The sequence below is a fragment of the Vespa crabro genome, chromosome 15, assembly GCF_910589235.1.
Source record: "Vespa crabro chromosome 15, iyVesCrab1.2, whole genome shotgun sequence".
Classification (NCBI taxonomy): domain Eukaryota; kingdom Metazoa; phylum Arthropoda; class Insecta; order Hymenoptera; family Vespidae; genus Vespa; species Vespa crabro.
In genome coordinates, this window is record NC_060969.1 from 4,267,496 (window position 1) to 4,287,495 (window position 20,000).

Sequence of the window (20,000 nt, forward strand, 5' to 3'; positions counted from 1 at the left end):
GTTTTTTGTTTCTATCTGATAAAATATTATATTACGTCTGTCTTTCTAATGTTATATAATAATAATAATAATAATAATAATAATAATAATAATAATATATAATTAAAAAATTTTTGTAATATATCAATTATAGCGTAAGTAAAGTAAGATTACTTTTGGAATTAATGGCTTTTGAAATTTTGATAGTGTAGAAAAGAATTCTTCCATAAAAAAGTAATTTGTTTATATTAATTACTCGTCAATTAATGTTATTTTACAAATCGGTTGGAATCAGAATTTTTTATATTTTTTTCTCTCAAAATAAAGTGACTTTACTTCGTAAGAATTTGTTAATAAAAATTGTTTCTAACGAATTAATTAATTGTTAAATAATTAATTAATTTATTATTAACAATATATTGAAAAAATAGAGAAAATTTTGCCCTTTATAATGTTATTTGATTCAAGTCCCTACGACTTTTAGTATCGAAAATATTCTCATGTAAATGAAAGGAGTATTTATTAATTATATAAAAAAAAAATTGTTGTTTCGTAAGGTAAAAAAAGAGGAATTTGTTTATAATAATTATTTATTAATTAATGTGATTTTATAAATCAATCGAAATCTGAATGTCATCGTCAAAATAAGATGATTTTACTTCGTATGAATTTTGTTTATAAAAATTGTTTATAACAAATTGTTAATTAATTATTAACAATAAGTTGTAAAAACAAAGAAAATTTTGCCCTTTATAATGGCGTTTGATTCGAGTTTCTACGATTTTTAGTTTCGGAGATATACCCATATTAGTGGAAGACATTTACGATGTCCCACTGACCTATATAATTTCATTCAAATTAGGTCGGTGACACACTAACCTACATAAATTCTGAGAATTTACGCTGGCCTACTACTACTACTACTACTATTACTACGAACAGCTGTACTATACGAATTATGAATGAAAATCTTTCGAAGACGATATTTTCGAAATGAAAAGTCATACAGACTTGAAAAAAACACCATTTTCAAGCGTATTTTATTCTTTATTTGTTTAAACAATGCAATAATATTGTTATAATAAAATCGGTTTTGTTAATAATTTTTTTAATTGAATTTTTTTCTTTTGTTTGAATTTTCGAAACGAAAAATCGTAGAAACTTAAAAAAAACACTGTTTTCAAGCGTATTTTATTCTTTATTTGTTTAAACAATGCAATAATATTGTTATAATAAAATCGATTTTGTTAATAATTTTTTTAATTGAATTTTTTTCCTTTGTTTGAATTTTCGGAACGGAAAATCGTAGAAACTTACAAAAAACACTGTTTTCAAGCGTATTTTATTCTTTATTTATTTAAACAATGCAATAATATTGTTATAATAAAATCGATTTTGTTAATAATTTTTTTAATTGAATTTTTTTCTTTTGTTTGAATTTTCGGAACGAAAAATCGTAGAAACTTAAAAAAAACACTGCTTTCAAGCGTATTTTATTCTTTATTTGTTTAAACAATGCAATAATATTGTTATAATAAAATCGATTTTGTTAATAATTTTTTTAATTGAATTTTTTTCTTTTGTTTGAATTTTCGGAACGAAAAATCGTAGAAACTTAAAAAAAACACTGCTTTCAAGCGTATTTTATTCTTTATTTGTTTAAACAATGCAATAATATTGTTATAATAAAATCGATTTTGTTAATAATTTTTTTAATTGAATTTTTTTCCTTTGTTTGAATTTTCGGAACGGAAAATCGTAGAAACTTACAAAAAACACTGTTTTCAAGCGTATTTTATTCTTTATTTATTTAAACAATGCAATAATATTGTTATAATAAAATCGATTTTGTTAATAATTTTGAAAAACTTGGCCAATTTTTTTTTTTTTTTTTTTTCTTTTCCTTCCTCGTAATAAGAGAACAAAACTTGTGATGATATTATCTAAGTTTTATTATTTCAATGTTTAGTTTATTAAAAAAAAAAAAAAAAAAAAAAAAAAAAGAATAAAAAAGGAAGAAAGAAAAAAGGATAAAAAATTTATTAATGCTCGACAATGTAAGAAATTGAATGATCGAAAATTCCGAAGATTTTCTTTTCGTAATAACGATTTCTACGCTTACTCTGTACTTTCTCAGGTCTTATCCTATACCATTATTATACCCGTTGAATAATGGTATAAGGTAAACGGAGAATAATGATGCAATGTAACCTGAGAAACCATCACTCTCCTGCCATAATTTAATCGCTTCTATATGGTTTCATAGTAAAATTTAAATGAAAATCTCTTTTAAACTAATAATTTTTTCTACGCACATACGTTTATAGCTTTATAATCGATATGTGTTTTAAATACATATGTATTTATATGAAATCTTTTCGGACAATTTAATAATAATAATAATAATAATAATAATAATAATAATAATAATAATAATAATAATAAAAGAAATTTTTGTTTCAGCGATGGTCGTTTGTTAGAAGGTGATCAAATATTGGCAATAGATGGACAACCTTTAGACTCGAATATCTCTCACGAGCAAGCAATTTCGATCCTTCAGAAAGCTCGTGGTCTTGTCGAGTTGGTCGTAGCAAGAAGCACCCAAGGTATTTTAATAATATCTTCTTTCATGTTTTAACGTGATCTTTTTTCTTCTCTTTTCTTTTCTTTTCTTTTTTTTCTTTTTTATCATGATCTCTAATAACGAAACTCAAATGTCCATTTAAACGATATCAAACAATAAGATTGTCGTTTCAATGCGAAATTTATTTGAACAAATTAACACAAAATCTTTTAAAAGTATATACCATGAGATTTATTATAGAGATCATTCGTTTGATTGTTCCTGTATAGAGTAATTAAATCATAACCTAAACATGTCCATGTAATAGTTAAATTAAAAACTAAATGTCTCTCTCTCTCTCTCTCTCTCTTTCTTTCTTTCTTTATATGTGTACGTAAGATTTGTTATAAATCATCCACATGATTGTATATGTATGTGTGTATCTGTGTGTGTGTGTGTGTGTTTTATTTTTATTTATCAATTAAATTAGAACGTAAACACTTCAAGGAGATTTATTATATAGATCACGTTCATGCGAACGTGTTCTTATGTAGTAGTTTAATCGAAACCTAAACGTGTCCTATGAGAATTATTATGGATCATTCACGTGTTTCTTCCTTATATAATAATCAGAATTGAATGGATAGTTGGTTTATATGCAAATGCTCCTGGATATTTCTTCGATTTCTTTTATTTTCTTAATGTTACATTCTTGTCTTACGAAAGCTTTTATCATGAGCTTTTATTTTGCCAAAAGTATTATACAATAGTCAGAGTTGTATGCTATTCTGATTTTAATCTTTGAATCCAATTCTACTTCAGTACATCGTTCAAATATATATATATATATATATATATATATATATATATATATATATATATATATATATATATATCAGCATTCCAATTTCTTGCTATTTTTATCCTTCTTTCTTTCTTTAATTTTTATTTTTCGATTTATCGTCCTTTGATAAATTCAATCTCATTTTATTTATATTCTCGACTTTTTTCTTTTCTTTTTTTTTTTTTTTCTCGTAGAATTTAATTTTACGATCGATATATAACTAATTGTATATTTCACGTAATTGTCGATACTAAGAGAATTTTTTCTGAGACTTAAATAAAACTTATTTATTTATCAATCTTTAACACATATATACAGACACACACACACACACACACACACACAGAAATATTTATTTATTATAATATTGGTTTTTTTTCTTCTTTGAAAGATATACTTATTATATCTACATTTGTTTTCTTTATTTTTAACGATCATTTTCATTTTTTATTTTCCTTATTTCTTAACAGTTTATCCCTTATTATCAATATTAATCATTATACAGTCTTTGCGTTTTAATTTGTATATTAAAATAATTATGCCTTTTGTAATCCTATTGTTCATTCAAGAGCTTAGCCAAGATAGAATTAAAGTAATATATGTTCTTTTTTCTCTCTCATTCTCTGACTCTCTCTCTCTCTCTCTTTCTTTTTATGTCCTTCTCTCTGAATGCAAGTTTGTATACGGTCGTGCGATTTTAATTAGATCCCAGCATAATGTAAATTAATGCATATGAAAAAAATGTACTGTCTCTCTCTCTCTCTCCCTCCCCTTCTCCTTCCCTATCTTGTCTGATGAAAAGAGTTAGTTCATAGTCCCTTCGCAGAAAATGGAATCCAGTCGAATAGAATAAAAGCTGAGCGTCCTGTCGATTGGAAGAAGATTGCTTCCGACGTGTGAGAAAGAGAGAGGGAGAGAGAGAAGAAGGAGAAGAGAGTGACAGAGAATAAGATAGAGACGGAGACAAAGATAGAGAGAAAAGTTCTTCTATTTCTATCTAATGGCTTTGCCAAGATAAAGGAAAAGAGACTTTTCACATTTTCAATCGAGCCTTATTGAAATTCATATAATTTTATTAGACATTGGGAATTCTTTGCCGACGGATGAATTGTCCGGAGGTTCGAGTTCGACAGCGGCCGCAGGAGCAGCTGGAGGAGGAGCAGCAGCAGCAGCCGTCTGTGCTGCGGGGAACAACAACAACAACAACAACAACAACAACAACAATAACAATCAAATTGGCTCGGACAAAGATCAGTCGGTGTCAGTGTCGTCGATTGTCACACCAGCAGCAACACCTAAATCAAGTCAACCTGCTAGTAACACCTCTGCAGCAACACCAACACCAACACCAACACCAATACCTACACCAACTTCCACACCGATACCCGGCACCGTTCACGGAGACCTCGTCATCGAAAGGAGCCCTTCCGCTGTCAGTGACGCCTCCAAGAGTGGCCCTGACATGGTGGTAAGTATATTCAATTCCTTTATTTTTCGCTTTTCTTTTTCTTTTATTTTCTTTTTTTTTTTTTTGTTTCGATATAATATGCAATTAAAAAGGGAGGAAAGCCGAAGAAAAATTTGAAGAACGTAGAAAGTCATTAAAAACTCATTAACCATGCGTACGACGTAATCGTTGGATCGTTATAAAATTCGAATTTTTTTTTTTATCGAAATACGTAAAAAAGAAAAAGTACCTTTAAAGATTTTCTTTTTTCTCATCTTTACCTTATTATTACCTCTTCCCTATCTTTTTCTTTTTTCTTTCTTTCTTTCTTTTTTCTTTTTTTTTTATCAGCAGGATATCTCTCTCTCTCTCTCTCTCTTTATTCCACGCTCCTTTCATTCCAGCTACCTCACGACTTTTTCCCAACTCTCCTTATCCTACATCTCCTTATTCTTCTCCTCCACGTCCCTCCTCCTCCTCCTCCTCCTTCTTCACTATCTCCACCTTTTTTTTTTTTTTTTTTTCTTTTTTACACAAAGTTTCCCGGGTTCTTCCGAAATATTACTTCGCGTCACTTGGAATTTATCTTCAACCCTATTACGTTATTTTCTTTATCTTTCTATTTTTCTTTTTTTTTTTTTTTTTTTATTTTTCTTTTATTTTTTCTTCTTTACTTTTTTGTCTATTCTGCTTTGTTTATATTTTTCTTTTATTTTCCTTTATATTGTTTACTCCTCCATCTATTCTCTCTTGCTTATGTTTTTCCTTTTAATTAATTAATAAATTTGTTTATTTATTTTTTAATTTTTTTTATCCCCATTTCTCCATTAATTCTCTTTTCCTCTTTGTAAGACAACACGTGTCAGAGATTTTGGAAGTAATTTTCTTTTCGAAATACGTTCAAATTAACTTATTACGGTCAGAACAAATCCGTGCTCGTTCGTTTTACTCTTACGTTGTTGAAAATGAAGAAGGGAGATTACTCTTGTGACTTCGTTAATTAGTATTTTAATTATTTCCCTTTAACCCGGACTTCATTGTTACTTGACTGACAGGAAATATTATTTCAAAAAAAAAAAAAAAAATAATAATAATAAATAAATAAATAAATAAATAAATAAAAAATATAAAATATAAAATAAAAAATAAAATAAGAGGAGAATGATAAGAGAGAAGATATAAGAAAATGATTGATTAAATAAAAGATAAAATTAAATTTATCATAAAAATTTCTTAAATAAAAGTTTCTCTATATGCCTTATATACTTCGTTCGTGAACGATTATTTTCGTCCTTTTACTTTTTTTTTTATTTTTTATTTTAGTTTTCTTTTTCTTCTTCTTCTTCTTCTTCTTCTTTTTTTTCCCTTGCTTCGTTCCTTCCGTCGTTCTCTTCCTCTTCCTCTTCCTCGTCTTCTCGACGACGATAACGAGCAAGGAAATCGTATTATATATTGTGGACGTGGAACGACGTGATTTGCTACGGTTAAAAGTTGCAAATGTTGAATCATCAAATTTTATTTCCCTTCTACATTATCATAATCAAAATAAATCTTTTCGATCATTATCCATTAACGATTACGATACGATATATATATATATATATTTTTTTTTTTTTCCTAATAAGTTATTATATTTATAGTACGAAATGGAACAACAACAATATCCATAAATGTTACTTTCGACATAATCCTTCTGTTAATAGTAAAAAAAAAAAAAAAAAAAAGAAGAAGAGAAAAAAAAAGAAAGAAAAGAAAAGAGAAAAATAAATCTCAAGAACATTAATTAATATTTCATATTAAATCATTAATATTATCAAATTATTAATTTAATTGTTTAATTATTTAACATTATCCTTATATTTCGTACGATATAAAAAAAAAAAAAGAGAAAAAGAGGGAAAAATTTAATCGTTTTTAATTAATTAATTTAATTAATTCAATACCTATGTGTAATCACATTTCGTTTAATTAAATAAATGAATAATTAAATAAATAAATAAATAAATAAGAAAAAGGGAATAAAACTGAAGGAAAAGAAAAAGAAAAGGAGAAGGTAGATGAGAGGGGAAAAAAGTGAAAGGAAGAAAGAAAATTCGTTCGTTTATAAATTGTAATTTTATGAATTATGTTTGTTATAGCTGAACACGGAATGGGCGCAGGTAGAAGTGATAAACCTTATCAATGATGGCAGCGGTCTTGGATTTGGGATTATCGGAGGCCGTAGCACAGGCGTCGTCGTCAAGACCATCCTTCCCGGAGGCGTCGCCGATCGCGTGAGTATCCAATCGAAAGGAACTATCTATATATCTATATATCTATCTATCTCTCTTCATTCTTTAGCCCTTTGATCCTTTTGATCCTCCTCCTTCAATCTTTGCTTGATTCAACTTGTACTAATTGAGAAAGGATATTTACTTTCGTAAGCTTTTCAGAATTCAGGATTCTGTTAAAATTGGAAGCCATTAAAGTTTAAACGATTATCTTCACCGTTTAACAGACTTAATACAGATTTTAATAGAATTCTAATAGAAACAGTTCCATGATTCAGAATATTCTATGTATTTATTTAGTATATCGTAGACGTAAACGTAGACGTAGACGTAGACATATTACGTATACGTAGAGATACGTAAATTAACCAACACGTAAACGTTATATATGATAGACTACTTCAAAGGGAAAATAATCGTTAGGGTAATTAAAGCGGAGGAAGCTTAAATTAAACGCTTGCTCTTTTATGCGGATATCGTAATTAATGTTACACATAGCTCGTTTTGTCGGAACGATCGAAGTTTTCCTCGAATTAAGGAAAATCAAAGGAACAACGTTATATAGGTTATTGTCTGTATCGTATATAAATGTTTCTTTTTATATTCTGTTAATAAGGAATTTTCTTTTTTTTTATTATACACGTTAAATCGATGATATAAGTAAGGCTCGAAAGTTTTCAATATTTTTTATTCGAATGAAATATTATTAATTTCTTTTTTTTGTTTTTTTGTTTTTTTTTTTTTTTTTTTTTTTTATAATTTTATAATCTCAATTATTTATTGGTTACTCTTGTTTTAACACAGAACGGGAACGATGGTAAAAAAGAAAAAAAGACAAAGGAAGGAAGGAAAGAAATTAATTAATTCATTCATTCCTGCAAATTGTGAACTTTGAATTATCAGGATAATCGGCTACAAAGCGGGGACCATATACTTCAAATCGGAGATGTCAATCTACGAGGAATGGGAAGCGAACAGGTTGCAGCTGTTCTACGGCAATCAGGGACACACGTGCGCCTCGTTGTCGCAAGACCAGTTGAACCAACCTCACCGGATTTCCAGGTATATCAAAATGTCCATTGATTACGATAAAATAATTATTAAATGGAGCTCGTTGAGAATCGTAACGATTCGATTAAATTACTTCGGATAACTTTACGATTTTTCTTCTTTCTTTTTTGCTTTTTTTTTTTCTCTCCTTTTTTTCTTCTTTCCTTTTTAGGCCATCGGAAGTCATGCTCCGATCGTACCAACGAAGATCCTCGGTGATCCGGACGAATTGGAGAGATACCTGGTCCACAGTGTACCTGAGACTTACAACATACGACACGTACAACAGGGTGATGCCAGTTACGACAACGGTTATATGTATTCGCAGGAGTCCGACGTGAGTGCGACGAAACGTGTTGATCAGCTACTGCTAGTGTGCGCTGCTACGATCGATGCTGCTATAAATTATTAAAAAAGAAAAAAAAAAGAACAAAAAAAAGCGAAAAAAAAAAACAAAAAAAAAAGGGGGAAAAAAACCACGAGTGAACAAAATTGCGAACGAAACGAACGTATTCCGAGCGAAATGAAAAAAAAAAAAAAAAAAAAAAAAAAACATAAAAAAACTAAAAAGAAAAAATATATTAGCATATTCCATCGAAAATATGCGGATCAGGCGCGTGAATACTTTCGGGATATTACACGGGATATTAGAATATAAATGGCGAAATGTGTGTCCCTTCTCTCAAGGCAAGAACCAGTCTCATCATGGATGTGGTACCCAGACGCAACCCCATACAAATTGGAGCGATGCCAGTTATACCGACGGTACCGGTACAAATTCCGGAACTACCGGTCCTCAGCATGGACGCCATCGATGTTAATTCACTGCCAGAAATGGAGCGTTTCACCGTCGAGCTTAAGAAGGATATTTACGGCCTTGGGATCACTATAGCCGGCTACGTTTGCGAGAAGGGTGAGAGAGCCAGTGCTGCTAGAAAAAAAAAAAAAAAAAAAAAAAAAAAAAACACACACACACATACACACAGAAAAAACTAAATAGATAAATCAAAATAAAATAAAATACAATAAATAAATAAATAAAGACGTGCACGAAAATAATAGACTTATTGCGCGAAGATCACAGAGGACGGTTGGTAATGATTTTTCAGAGGAACTTTCGGGGATCTTTGTCAAGAGCATAAGCGAGGGTAGCGCGGCAGACTTAAGTAATAAAATACAAATAAACGATAGGATAGTCGAGGTGGATGGTCATTCTCTACAGGGTTATTCGAATCACGAGGCAGTTGAAGTTCTTAGAAGTACCGGGCAGACCGTTGTTCTCTGCTTGGAAAGATATTTACGTGGACCAAAGTACGAACAACTTCAACAAGCGATCGCAGCTAGCGAGCTGAGACTACCTCAGCCAAGTTCACCGTCGATAACGAGCCTACCCAGTTTCCCGATAAGCGCGGTAAGTTCCGCTCATTCGTAAGACCTTATTATCATTCGACCTTTAATACTTTGAGAAAAGATTATAGATAATAATGAAGTTCATTGCGTTCGGTTTTTTTTTCCCCTTTTTTTTTGCTTTTTTTTTTTTTTTTTTTTTAGGATGGCGACACTACTACAGAGATAGAGCCTGAAGGTGAATCGCATACTACCGTAGATAGTGCCGTACTTCAAGAGGCAGATCGTGAAATAACTGGTAACGATGAATTCGACGAAGCTACCAACGTCGAAGCTTTATTGAGCGATCCATCGAGCGAATTAACAGCACAAATTCGTGCGGCAATAAAATCGAAATGGCAAAAGATCGTAGGACCTGATACCGAAATAGTGGTATGTCTTATTAATAAATAAGATTTAATATAATAAAATTCAATGATCGGATATAAATCATTATAATAATAAAACATTGATAATATTCTTTTTATCGTATATAGGTAGCACAATTGAAGAAATTTGCAGAAGGTAGCGGTCTTGGTATTAGTTTAGAAGGTACGGTGGACGTTGAAAATGGTCAAGAAGTGAGGCCTCATCATTACATACGTTCGATTTTACCTGAGGGACCTGTCGGTCAAAATGGTACATTACGATCAGGAGACGAATTGTTGGAGGTAAGATTTATTTAATTTATTATCTAAGAGAGAAAAAAAGAAAAAAAACAAAAAACAAAATATATACAAAAAAAAAAAAAGAAAGAAACAATTAACGTAAAAAATTTTTATATTCCTTAAGGTAAATGGTTACCGTTTGCTCGGTATAAATCATATGGAAGTAGTTAGCGTTTTAAAAGAATTGCCTATACACGTTCGTATGGTTTGCGGAAGGAATGTGGCCTCCCAGGATCCATTGTGTCCCATCGATACTGCTCAACATCAAGCAGCCTTTCAAACCAGAGTAAATTTAAAAATATTATCTAATATTTATCAATTATTTTATATCCTTTCTATTTTCATCGAATCATAATGTTAATTTATTTAATCCAATGAAATATACAGAGTATTCTCGGTGGATCCCTTCAAAATCTTTTACCAACAATGGATAGACTTGTAAAAGCGAAATCTGATGGATCCTTGGCTTCAACTACTACGACCGCAACAGTTACTGACGCTAGCTTGAACAAAATGAAGTCACGATCATTAGAACCATTAACGGGCTTGGCTATGTGGAGCTCAGAACCGCAAATTATCGAGCTGGTTAAAGGAGAGAGGGGCCTTGGGTTCTCCATTTTGGATTATCAGGTATAACGTATACATATATGTGTGTGAGTGTGTGTAGGATTTGTGAAAAAAATTGAATCCTCGACCTATTTGTATCAAGATTTGAAAATTCAAATCTTTCTCATTGTCTAGATTATTGTTTTGAATGATTAAGTTATTCTAAAGATCTTTAAATCAACTATTTCACCAATGCTTACATTTCTGTTTAAAAATGGAATAATGTTTGTCTCTACACACACTATATAATAATATGATTTGTTTTATCATTCTATCTATATAGATTTATGGATAGAGAAAGATAGAGTATAATACAGTATTAATATTATAGTATACAATATTATATGGTATAATACAGTGCAAATATAATATTATAATACATATTATAATATAGTACTAATATTATACAATATTATACAATATAATACAGTATTATACAGTGTTATACAATATATATATATATGTATACATATCTCTGTATAAGCAATATAGTATTGAAAATGATAAAATATAAATAGTATAGACAGAATATAAATAATATATAGAACATATATATATATATATATATATATATATATATTATCTATAATATATTTTGTTTTTCTTTTTTAAATAATATCATCACATTTTGTCTGTTTATTCAGGATCCAATGAACCCCAACGAAACTGTGATAGTAATAAGATCGCTCGTTCCTGGTGGTGTGGCACAAGTTGATGGCCAACTTATACCAGGTGATCGACTTTTGTTCGTGAACGATATCGCTTTAGAGAATGCAACTCTTGACCAAGCTGTTCAGGCTCTGAAAGGTGCACCAAAAGGAACCGTACGCATAGGAGTGGCCAAGCCGTTACCCATACCAGATAGTATCGTACAGGTGAGCGATCAAGAAGATCCAATTGAGACCACGACGGATAGAGATAACGAGGAAGCTACGCGCTCGATCATGGATAGCCATAAACAGAGGCGAGAATATTTTCGAGAGCGTAAAGTAAACGTGATCGAACCACCTCATCACATGGATTTGATCGATGGTCTTAAACATCTATATAATCTCGTCAAATCCGAAAGCTTTTGAGATCGATCGACGTTACGAATCAAATCTAATTTGATTCCTGTTGAATTTTTTTCTTTCTTTTATATATATATATATATATATATATATATATATATATATATATATGGATATATATATGGATATACATATACATTTCGTCATTACGTTCTTCGTGTAACCTTCGAGACATGACATTAACGTTTTGTCGTCATATTTTCTTTTTGTTTCTTTTTTGTTTTTTTTTTTTTTTATCATCGAAATTTTTATATCGAAATGTATATTATTGAAAATAATGTGATCGTGAAATGGATTCTTTTTGTATTGTTTTCGTTTCGCGCTTTTTTTTTTCTTTTTTATTAATTATTGTAGCAAGAAGAGAGAGAAACGAAGACCTTAATTATAATCTATATATATAGTTTTTGAACAATGTGCAATAGTTATCGTTGCGTCATTTTATTGCAATGTTGCATTCTTGTGAGAAAGAATCGAAATATTGCAACGACTCAAAGTGGCTTTAAGATAATTGGGATATATGTCCTTCCTATCCACACGTTTGATTTCCATTCGCTATTTTGTTGTTTTTGTGTCCTTTTTCTTTGTTTTTGTTTTTATCCCATCATGCATGTTTTGCTTTTCATGTCTAGCTTTATGCGTCACTCATTCATTCGATCATATTCAATTCTAATTTAGCCATTATTTGCGAAATATATTTTCGCTTTATGTTTAATTCTTTTCATGCGTTAATTACTAAATAAAGTATATATACATTTACATATATATATATATATATATATATATATATATATATATATATATATATATATATATATAAGAAAAAAGAAAAAACACAAACACGAACAAATTAAACAAATTTCATTGACCAATTCTTACACATAAATAAATAATCTTATTTTAACAGCAAACCTTTTCCTATGCACTTGCATACATTTGTAAAATTAAAAATTATTACAGTATGTCTATGGAAATAGGAAAGAAAATTTGAAGAAGAAAAAAAAAGAAAAAAAGAAAAACACAAAAAAGGATTTTCATGTAAATCAAACACACCATAAATAAAAATAGGGTAACGTGATCATTGTTTTTCTATCTTTTTTTTTTCTTTTTTTCCTTTTCCTTTTTCTTTTTTTCTTTCTTTTTTTTCTTTTTTTCTTTTTTTTTTTTTTTTTTTTTTTTTTTTGTTTATCCAAATCCTATTCATCCTTTCCGTCATAATCATAATTAATATCATTGAGATTTAATCAGTGTTGTTTACATATCATTACTTACATACTTTTCTTTCTTTCTTGTAATTTTATTTTCCTTCTTTTCTATATCATTTATTTTCTTATTTTCTCCAATTATCTCTTATCAACGAGAGAGAGCGCGCACGAATATTTTCAAATATTTGACACAAAATCAATTACGTTAAAGTAAACTATAATATTATGCAGAGCGAAGAACTGAGCAACGTTTTTAACTCTTTATAACCTAATTGTTTTCTTTCGTCTTTTAAACGAACCCAAAGTAAAATAAATATTACGAAATTTATACTTGGTAAATATTAACTTTTGAATAAAAAATAATTAACAATTAATGCTAAAGTTAAATTAAATATTATATAAAGAGTTGAAAGAGTAACGAAGTAAACGATTAATTTAATATTTCAACATTATAATTTAATACACAGGCGTACCAACCTAACCTTTATATTTCCGGACACATTTTCTCTCTCTCTCTCTCTCTCTCTTTCTCTCTCTCTTTTCTGAGAGAAATGAACGAATCAAATGAATTTTCTCTTTCCGTATTTTTTTTTTTTAAAACAGATACGTTTACAATCAGTCATAAAAAAAGAATAGAAGAGAGAGAGAGAGAGAGAGAAAGAGAGGATTAAATTTTTGAGAATCTTTCTCTTTCTCTCATTCTTTCAGTATAATCTGTCGTTTGTACGACGTATTTTTTATTTTTTTATTTTTTTTTGGATATATGCTATAACAAAAGAAAATTTAAACAGTTTGGCGCGTAAAATTCGCGCGATAATGATTCTCAACCTAACCTAAAACCTCCTTCAATTGTTTCCTTCGATCGTCTTTTGTTATTATTTCTTAAAACGTGCGCCGTGTAAGAAGAGAAATGCAAAAAAGATTATCGTGAAAATTTATTAATACGAGAGAGAAAAAAAGAATGAGTAAGATGAAAGAAAAGAAAAGAAAAGAAAGAAAGAAAAAAAAAAAAGTAAAATAAAATAATTGAACGTATGAAAATGAAATGAAAAAAAGGAAGCGCGGGGAAAAAAAAGGAGAGCCGGGGGTGGACGTGGAAAAAAAAAAAAATAAAAAAGAAACAAAACGAAAACACAGAGAAAAAGCAAAAGAGAAAAATATGATTTTCGGGATTCGTTTTACTTGGAATCCGGATGATCTCTCTCGTGAACATATATCGGTGCTACTTTACAGCCTAACGATGGCCTTTAAATATGTCATGCTGCAGCCAGCCCCTTTAAGTAAGTACATAAATAAAACGATTGTAATAGTGAATGAAAGTTGCCTGGTAGAGAGTAGCTGATCGAAATAATAATGATAAGATTATAATAATAATGATAATTATTAACGTTTTCTTTCGATACATCTCTCTCACACATCTCCTCTCCTCTACCCCTCCTCCTCCCCCTCCGCCAAATATAAAGTAGAAACAATAACAACATTAACGAAAACAAAAGATCAGGTTATACTGTTCTCTCACGACACACATACACACACACACACACACACAATTTTTCTTTTATTTTCTTTTTTGATTTTTTTTTCTTCCTTTTTTTTTTCTTATATTTTTAATTACTGACTCATCTCTTCTTTCTATGATATGTATATACATATACATATATATGTATGTATGTATGTATATTATATTTCATATATGTCTTTTTGCAGTCGGACGATTAGGAAAAAGAAAAATAAAAAAATAGAAAGAGAAAAAAAAAAAGAATGCGAAACAAACAAACAACAAAAAAAAGGAAAGAAAACAATTAATCAAATTGATCAGGTATTGAGTGTTTATAGAGTGAAAGCGGAGAGAATTATTGCGTGAGTTAGAGAAAGACGGATGGACGGACGAACAGAGAGAGAGAGGGAGAGAGTGAATGCATAAGTTAGATAAAGGCAGAGAGAAGAAATATTATACAATTGGAACGAATGAATGAATGAATGAATGAGTGAGTGTATGTGTGTGTGTGTGTGTGTAAATGGAAGAGAAAATACGAAAAAAGAAGGAACTGAAAAAAGAAAAGAGCGAGAGAGAGAGAGAGAGAGAGAGAGAGTAAAAGAGAGGGTGAGAGGGATGACAAAAGAGAGAACGAGATAAGTGAAAAAAAAAAGCAAATCCAACATACAATAACCCATCTCTATCTTTTTTTTCTTTAAGCAAAATTTTTATAACCTACACGAATCCTTGCCACGCACTTTCCCCCACCCCCCCCCCTCATCGCCTTTCCCTTTTCTTCGTTTTTTTTTTTCTTTTTCCTTTCTCTCGTTGTAAGTTGCTCTTCGATCGCAAAGCTCGTACGTCAATCTTTTCACCTTTTTTTTTTTTTTGTAGAGCTCTCACTACCATACAACTATTGTGTATTACTTCTACTTCTTCTATTAACTACTACTGCTACTACTACTACTACTACTGCTACTGCTACTGCTACTGCTACTGCTACTGCTACTATTACCATACTACTACTAACTGTACTTCTACTTCTACTTCTTCTATCTCTATTACTACTATCAATACCATATCACTATTATATACTACTTTTCATTTTATTATTTTTATTACTAGTAACTATTACTACCATACAGCTACTGCTGTATACTTTTATTACTTCTGCTATAACTATTACTGTGTAGTACTTTTATTTTTATTACTTCTATTGCTATTACTACTACTACTACTACTACTACTACTACTATTACTATCACTACTATTACTATTACTGCTATTACTATTACTAATTGCTACTACTAATACTACTTCTATCACCATCACCACCACCACCACCACCACCACCACTACTACTATTATTACTCACTGGCACCTTTCTTCACTATTATCAAAAGGCTCGGTGAGACCAAAACGTTTAAACCTAAATCACACTAACTGACTGATCTCACTATCCATCCTGACTGACTGATTAATCGTCCCTTGACTTAGAGTCTGACGTTTATTTCAAAAAAAAAAAGAAAGAAAAAAGAAAAACAAAAAAGAGAGAAAAAAGGGGCGATACACGTTTAAACTCATCCACATTGGTAATTCACCATATATATATATATATATATATATATATATATATATAAACATACAAAATGCACGCTAATTGTGTAACAATATCGATATCTCCAAAGGCTTCCTTTTTTTTTTTTATCTTCTTCATTGCTTTACTTGAAGAAAGAAAGGAAAAAAAAAAAAGAAAAGAAAAGAAAAAGAAAAGACAAAGCGAAGAAAAGTTAAATGCAGTTCGAATTTAAAATTCTTTTTTTCTTTTTCTATGCCGAGTCTCGAAGGTACGCGCGGGAATCTTTTTTTTTTTTATTTTTTTTTTATTTTTTCAAAGAAATAAAAAGAAAAGAAAATTCTATCCACTAGCAACCCCGCACAACACCTACCCTTAAAACCACCCCCTGCCACTCTCCAACAACCAACTCACTAAATCCCTTCACATTTTTCTGGTACGCACATAATCGTAGCTTTGTATTTTTGAAATTGTTATAAGTCTGACTTATTGAAAAAGTACAAAAAGATGATTAAATTAAGAAATATTATTTTGTTGATTGTTATAAGAAAGAATATAGGACTTATAATAGTTTTAAGAATGGATGGCAACGATTATATATACAGCATTCTTCTCTTTAGAATTTTCTTTTTGTTCGTCTTTGTTTCTCTTTATTTCTGTTTCTTTTTTTTTTTTTTCCTCCCTTTCCTTTTCTTATTTCTTTATTTTCTTTTTCTATTCATTCATATATTTAGCTCTCGTTAATCCTCTATAACTTTAACTAACGTTTTCTTTCACGTTTAAAAAACATATAATTAATTAAGGTGAAAATTATAATAATATATATATATATATATATATATTTTATATAAGTTATAATTAGTAAATAATTATTTACTAATATAAACAAGTAATAACAATTAATATATCGTTTATTAAAAATGTCAAAGTTATATAATGTGTTATAGAGGGTTTTTAATATAATACCTGTACAACACGTATGTACACACACATATATTTCCATTTTCATTATCTTTCTCCCTTAATTTTTCTTTTCAATCTTCGCATAAACGCGTTTAGCGTATCTTTCTAAATTCTATATTGCTTAGAGTTGCGCAAATCGCATACGTCTTTTAAACGAGTTTAATTTTGTTAATCAGACAGATGCAAACGTGTAAACGCATAGTAATGATAATAACAATAATAATAATAATAATAATAATAATAATAATAATAAGAATAATAGTAATAATAATAATGATGATGATAATAATAATAATATTAATAATATTAATGATAATAATAATAATGCTTTTTTGTTTACATGATGAAGCAACAACTATGAATATGATCTCTTTTTAATTATTAATTATTATTATTATTGTTGTTTATTATTATTTATTATTATTATTATTATCGTTATTATGATTGGCGTTATTATTATTATTGTTATTATTGATATTATTATTATTATTATTATTATTATTATTATTATTATTATTATTATTATTATTATTATTATTATTATTATTATTATTATTATTATTATTATTATGATTATTATTCGTCGTCGAACGATCGAACGTTTCTGTCAGCACGTTAGTCAGAAATATCGTGAGTACGAATGGTTTCTTTTCTTTCGTTCTTCTTAATAATATTTCTTGTTAATAAGAAATTTCTTGAATGAGATTAAATGAATTAAATTAAGTCAATTAAATTAAATGGAAAAAAAAAAGAAAAAAGAAAACAAACAAAATAGGAATATTAAAATCTTTCTTTTTTTCTTTCATCACAATTAAACATTTGTTTTTGTTATAATTAAAGTAGATAAATAGAATTAAATGAAAACTTATGAACGGAGTTCTTTTTTTTTTTTTTTTTTTTTTTTTTTATCATCATTTCTCGTTCTTACGTGCAAATTATTCTTATTAACAATAACGTCAAAGTATTAATACAATGATAATGACAAGCCTCGATATATAGATATAAACATAAGTGAATCGAAATATTATTAGCAAATAAGATTGATAAAATAAATAATCAAAACTTTTTCTTCCTTTTATTAAATATCATTCTCGTATAAAAAAAATTTTTCTTCTCCTTGGAAATTATTTAGAAGAAACTTTACTTACCCTTTCGATATAGATGTGTTTACTCGTTTTTTTTTTTTTTTTTTTTTTTCATTTAAATGGGGGGAAGAAAGAAAAAAAAAAAGAAAAAAAAATTAAGAGAATCAATTACTTTCCTTTTTCTTCTTCCTTTCTTCTATTATTTCTCGTCCTGATTATAGATTTTTTCGTTCGCTTCAAAAATATTTGATCAACTTAATTTTAATTTGGTATTAAAAATAAAAATAAAAATAGAAAAAAAAAAAAAGAAACAAGGAAAAGGAAAGAGCTTAAAACGTTATACGCGATACAAAAAAATAAATTGAAAGGAAAAAGAAAAAGAAGAAGAAAAAGAAAAAGAAAAAAAATCTAGAACGAGAGATAATACAACGAAACCTTTCGTACTCGATCGAGTCAAGGTGAAATCTTTATTTCGACGGATTCAATTCGAATTAGTAATTGAAATTAATTAGCGGAACGATGCGGCTCTCGAATTTCAATGAGTTTCAATTCCGGAGTTGTATTGAGTGCTTTTATCTAGTTGGAACGGAAGGATAATTAATTACCGAAACGTATCGGTGAAAGCGATTATGCTGTACATTGCACAAGGTTATCAAACCTTTATTTAGTATGCACCTGCGCAGGTGAATCGTCGAATGACGTCGACATCACGATCGCGTAACGTATATCACTTTAACGTTTAACGTGTCGGATAACGCTTTTCATTGAAAAACCACACCGTGTTTAATTTAATTATACATTTATACGATATACATATGAACACATATGATGATCTTCCTTTATGTATATATATATATATATCTATATATATATATATATATCTATGCGAAATGGTATTTTACCTTGACTCGAATTCCCGCCTCTCTTTCAGCTATCGCTAAAAATATCGAAGATATATGATATCGATCGGTCAATAAATATATATGCGTGTATATGTATGTATATTTTTTTTTTTTACATATTTTCTATGTAAATATATATATATATATATATATATATATATTTATATATATATACATAGATAGATAGATAGATAGATAGATATGTTAATCCTCCGTAATTACAATTTCTTATTTTATCTTTTTTTACAAGAAAATTGATAAGAAATAAATTCGATTATTAAGAATTAATTTTCTTTCTTATAACAATATTATTTAATTTAATTTTTTATTACTATTAATTAATTGAACATATATTTTCCCTTTGAATTCTTTCTATATATTTTATTAATAAATCCAATGTAATGGAGTATCGATTAATTCTTCGATTAATAAAAATTGCATTTTTCAAAAAAAAAAAAAAAAAAAACAAATATAAAATAAAAATAAAAAAAAATAAGAGAGAAATAAATTACAGAGGATTAATATTCTATATTTGTGCAATTTAGTACGCTTATTAGAAGAAAAAAAAAAGAAAAAAAAAAGAAAAAAAAAGAAAAATTAGAAAATAGAGTACGCCGTGTGGAATGAATTATAAAAAAAAGAGCGTATTATCAGCGCTTAATTATCGCGTTAATTATTATTACTTATTATTATTTATACAATTGAATACAATTCAATAGTAATTTGTGCACGCGTGAATATTATTCAATACATTCCAATCTATATAAATATATTCATCTTTCTTTTTTTTTTTCACTTTTCAGAACGACGGATAAATGCCCGAAAGATACGAACAGCTGATCATCGCCAGGACAAGTTAAAAAAAAAAAAAACAAAAAGAAAAAAGAAAGAAAAAAAAGCAAAAAATGAAAA

The 20,000-nt window shown here is 28.7% G+C and overlaps 1 protein-coding gene across 7 annotated transcripts in view; it reads left to right on the forward strand.

Annotated features, from left to right (window-relative positions):
• The window catches only part of LOC124429596, a 74,072-nt gene that overhangs the window by 30,394 nt on the left and 23,678 nt on the right, over nt 1-20,000 (forward strand). For all 7 annotated transcript variants that reach the window (XR_006943490.1, XM_046975058.1, XM_046975057.1 and 4 more), the window contains 12 exons: nt 2,443-2,585; nt 4,466-4,854; nt 6,972-7,106; nt 8,007-8,165; nt 8,326-8,490; nt 8,841-9,066; nt 9,263-9,564; nt 9,705-9,932; nt 10,037-10,210; nt 10,332-10,493; nt 10,595-10,837; nt 11,458-11,688. Coding sequence is in view for 6 of the 7 variants with exons in the window: in XM_046975058.1 (XP_046831014.1) it covers nt 2,443-2,585; nt 4,466-4,854; nt 6,972-7,106; nt 8,007-8,165; nt 8,326-8,490; nt 8,841-9,066; nt 9,263-9,564; nt 9,705-9,932; nt 10,037-10,210; nt 10,332-10,493; nt 10,595-10,837; nt 11,458-11,688 (2,557 nt within the window). In the remaining variant the exon portion in view is untranslated. The remainder of the gene's footprint in view (nt 1-2,442; nt 2,586-4,465; nt 4,855-6,971; nt 7,107-8,006; nt 8,166-8,325; nt 8,491-8,840; nt 9,067-9,262; nt 9,565-9,704; nt 9,933-10,036; nt 10,211-10,331; nt 10,494-10,594; nt 10,838-11,457; nt 11,689-20,000) is intronic.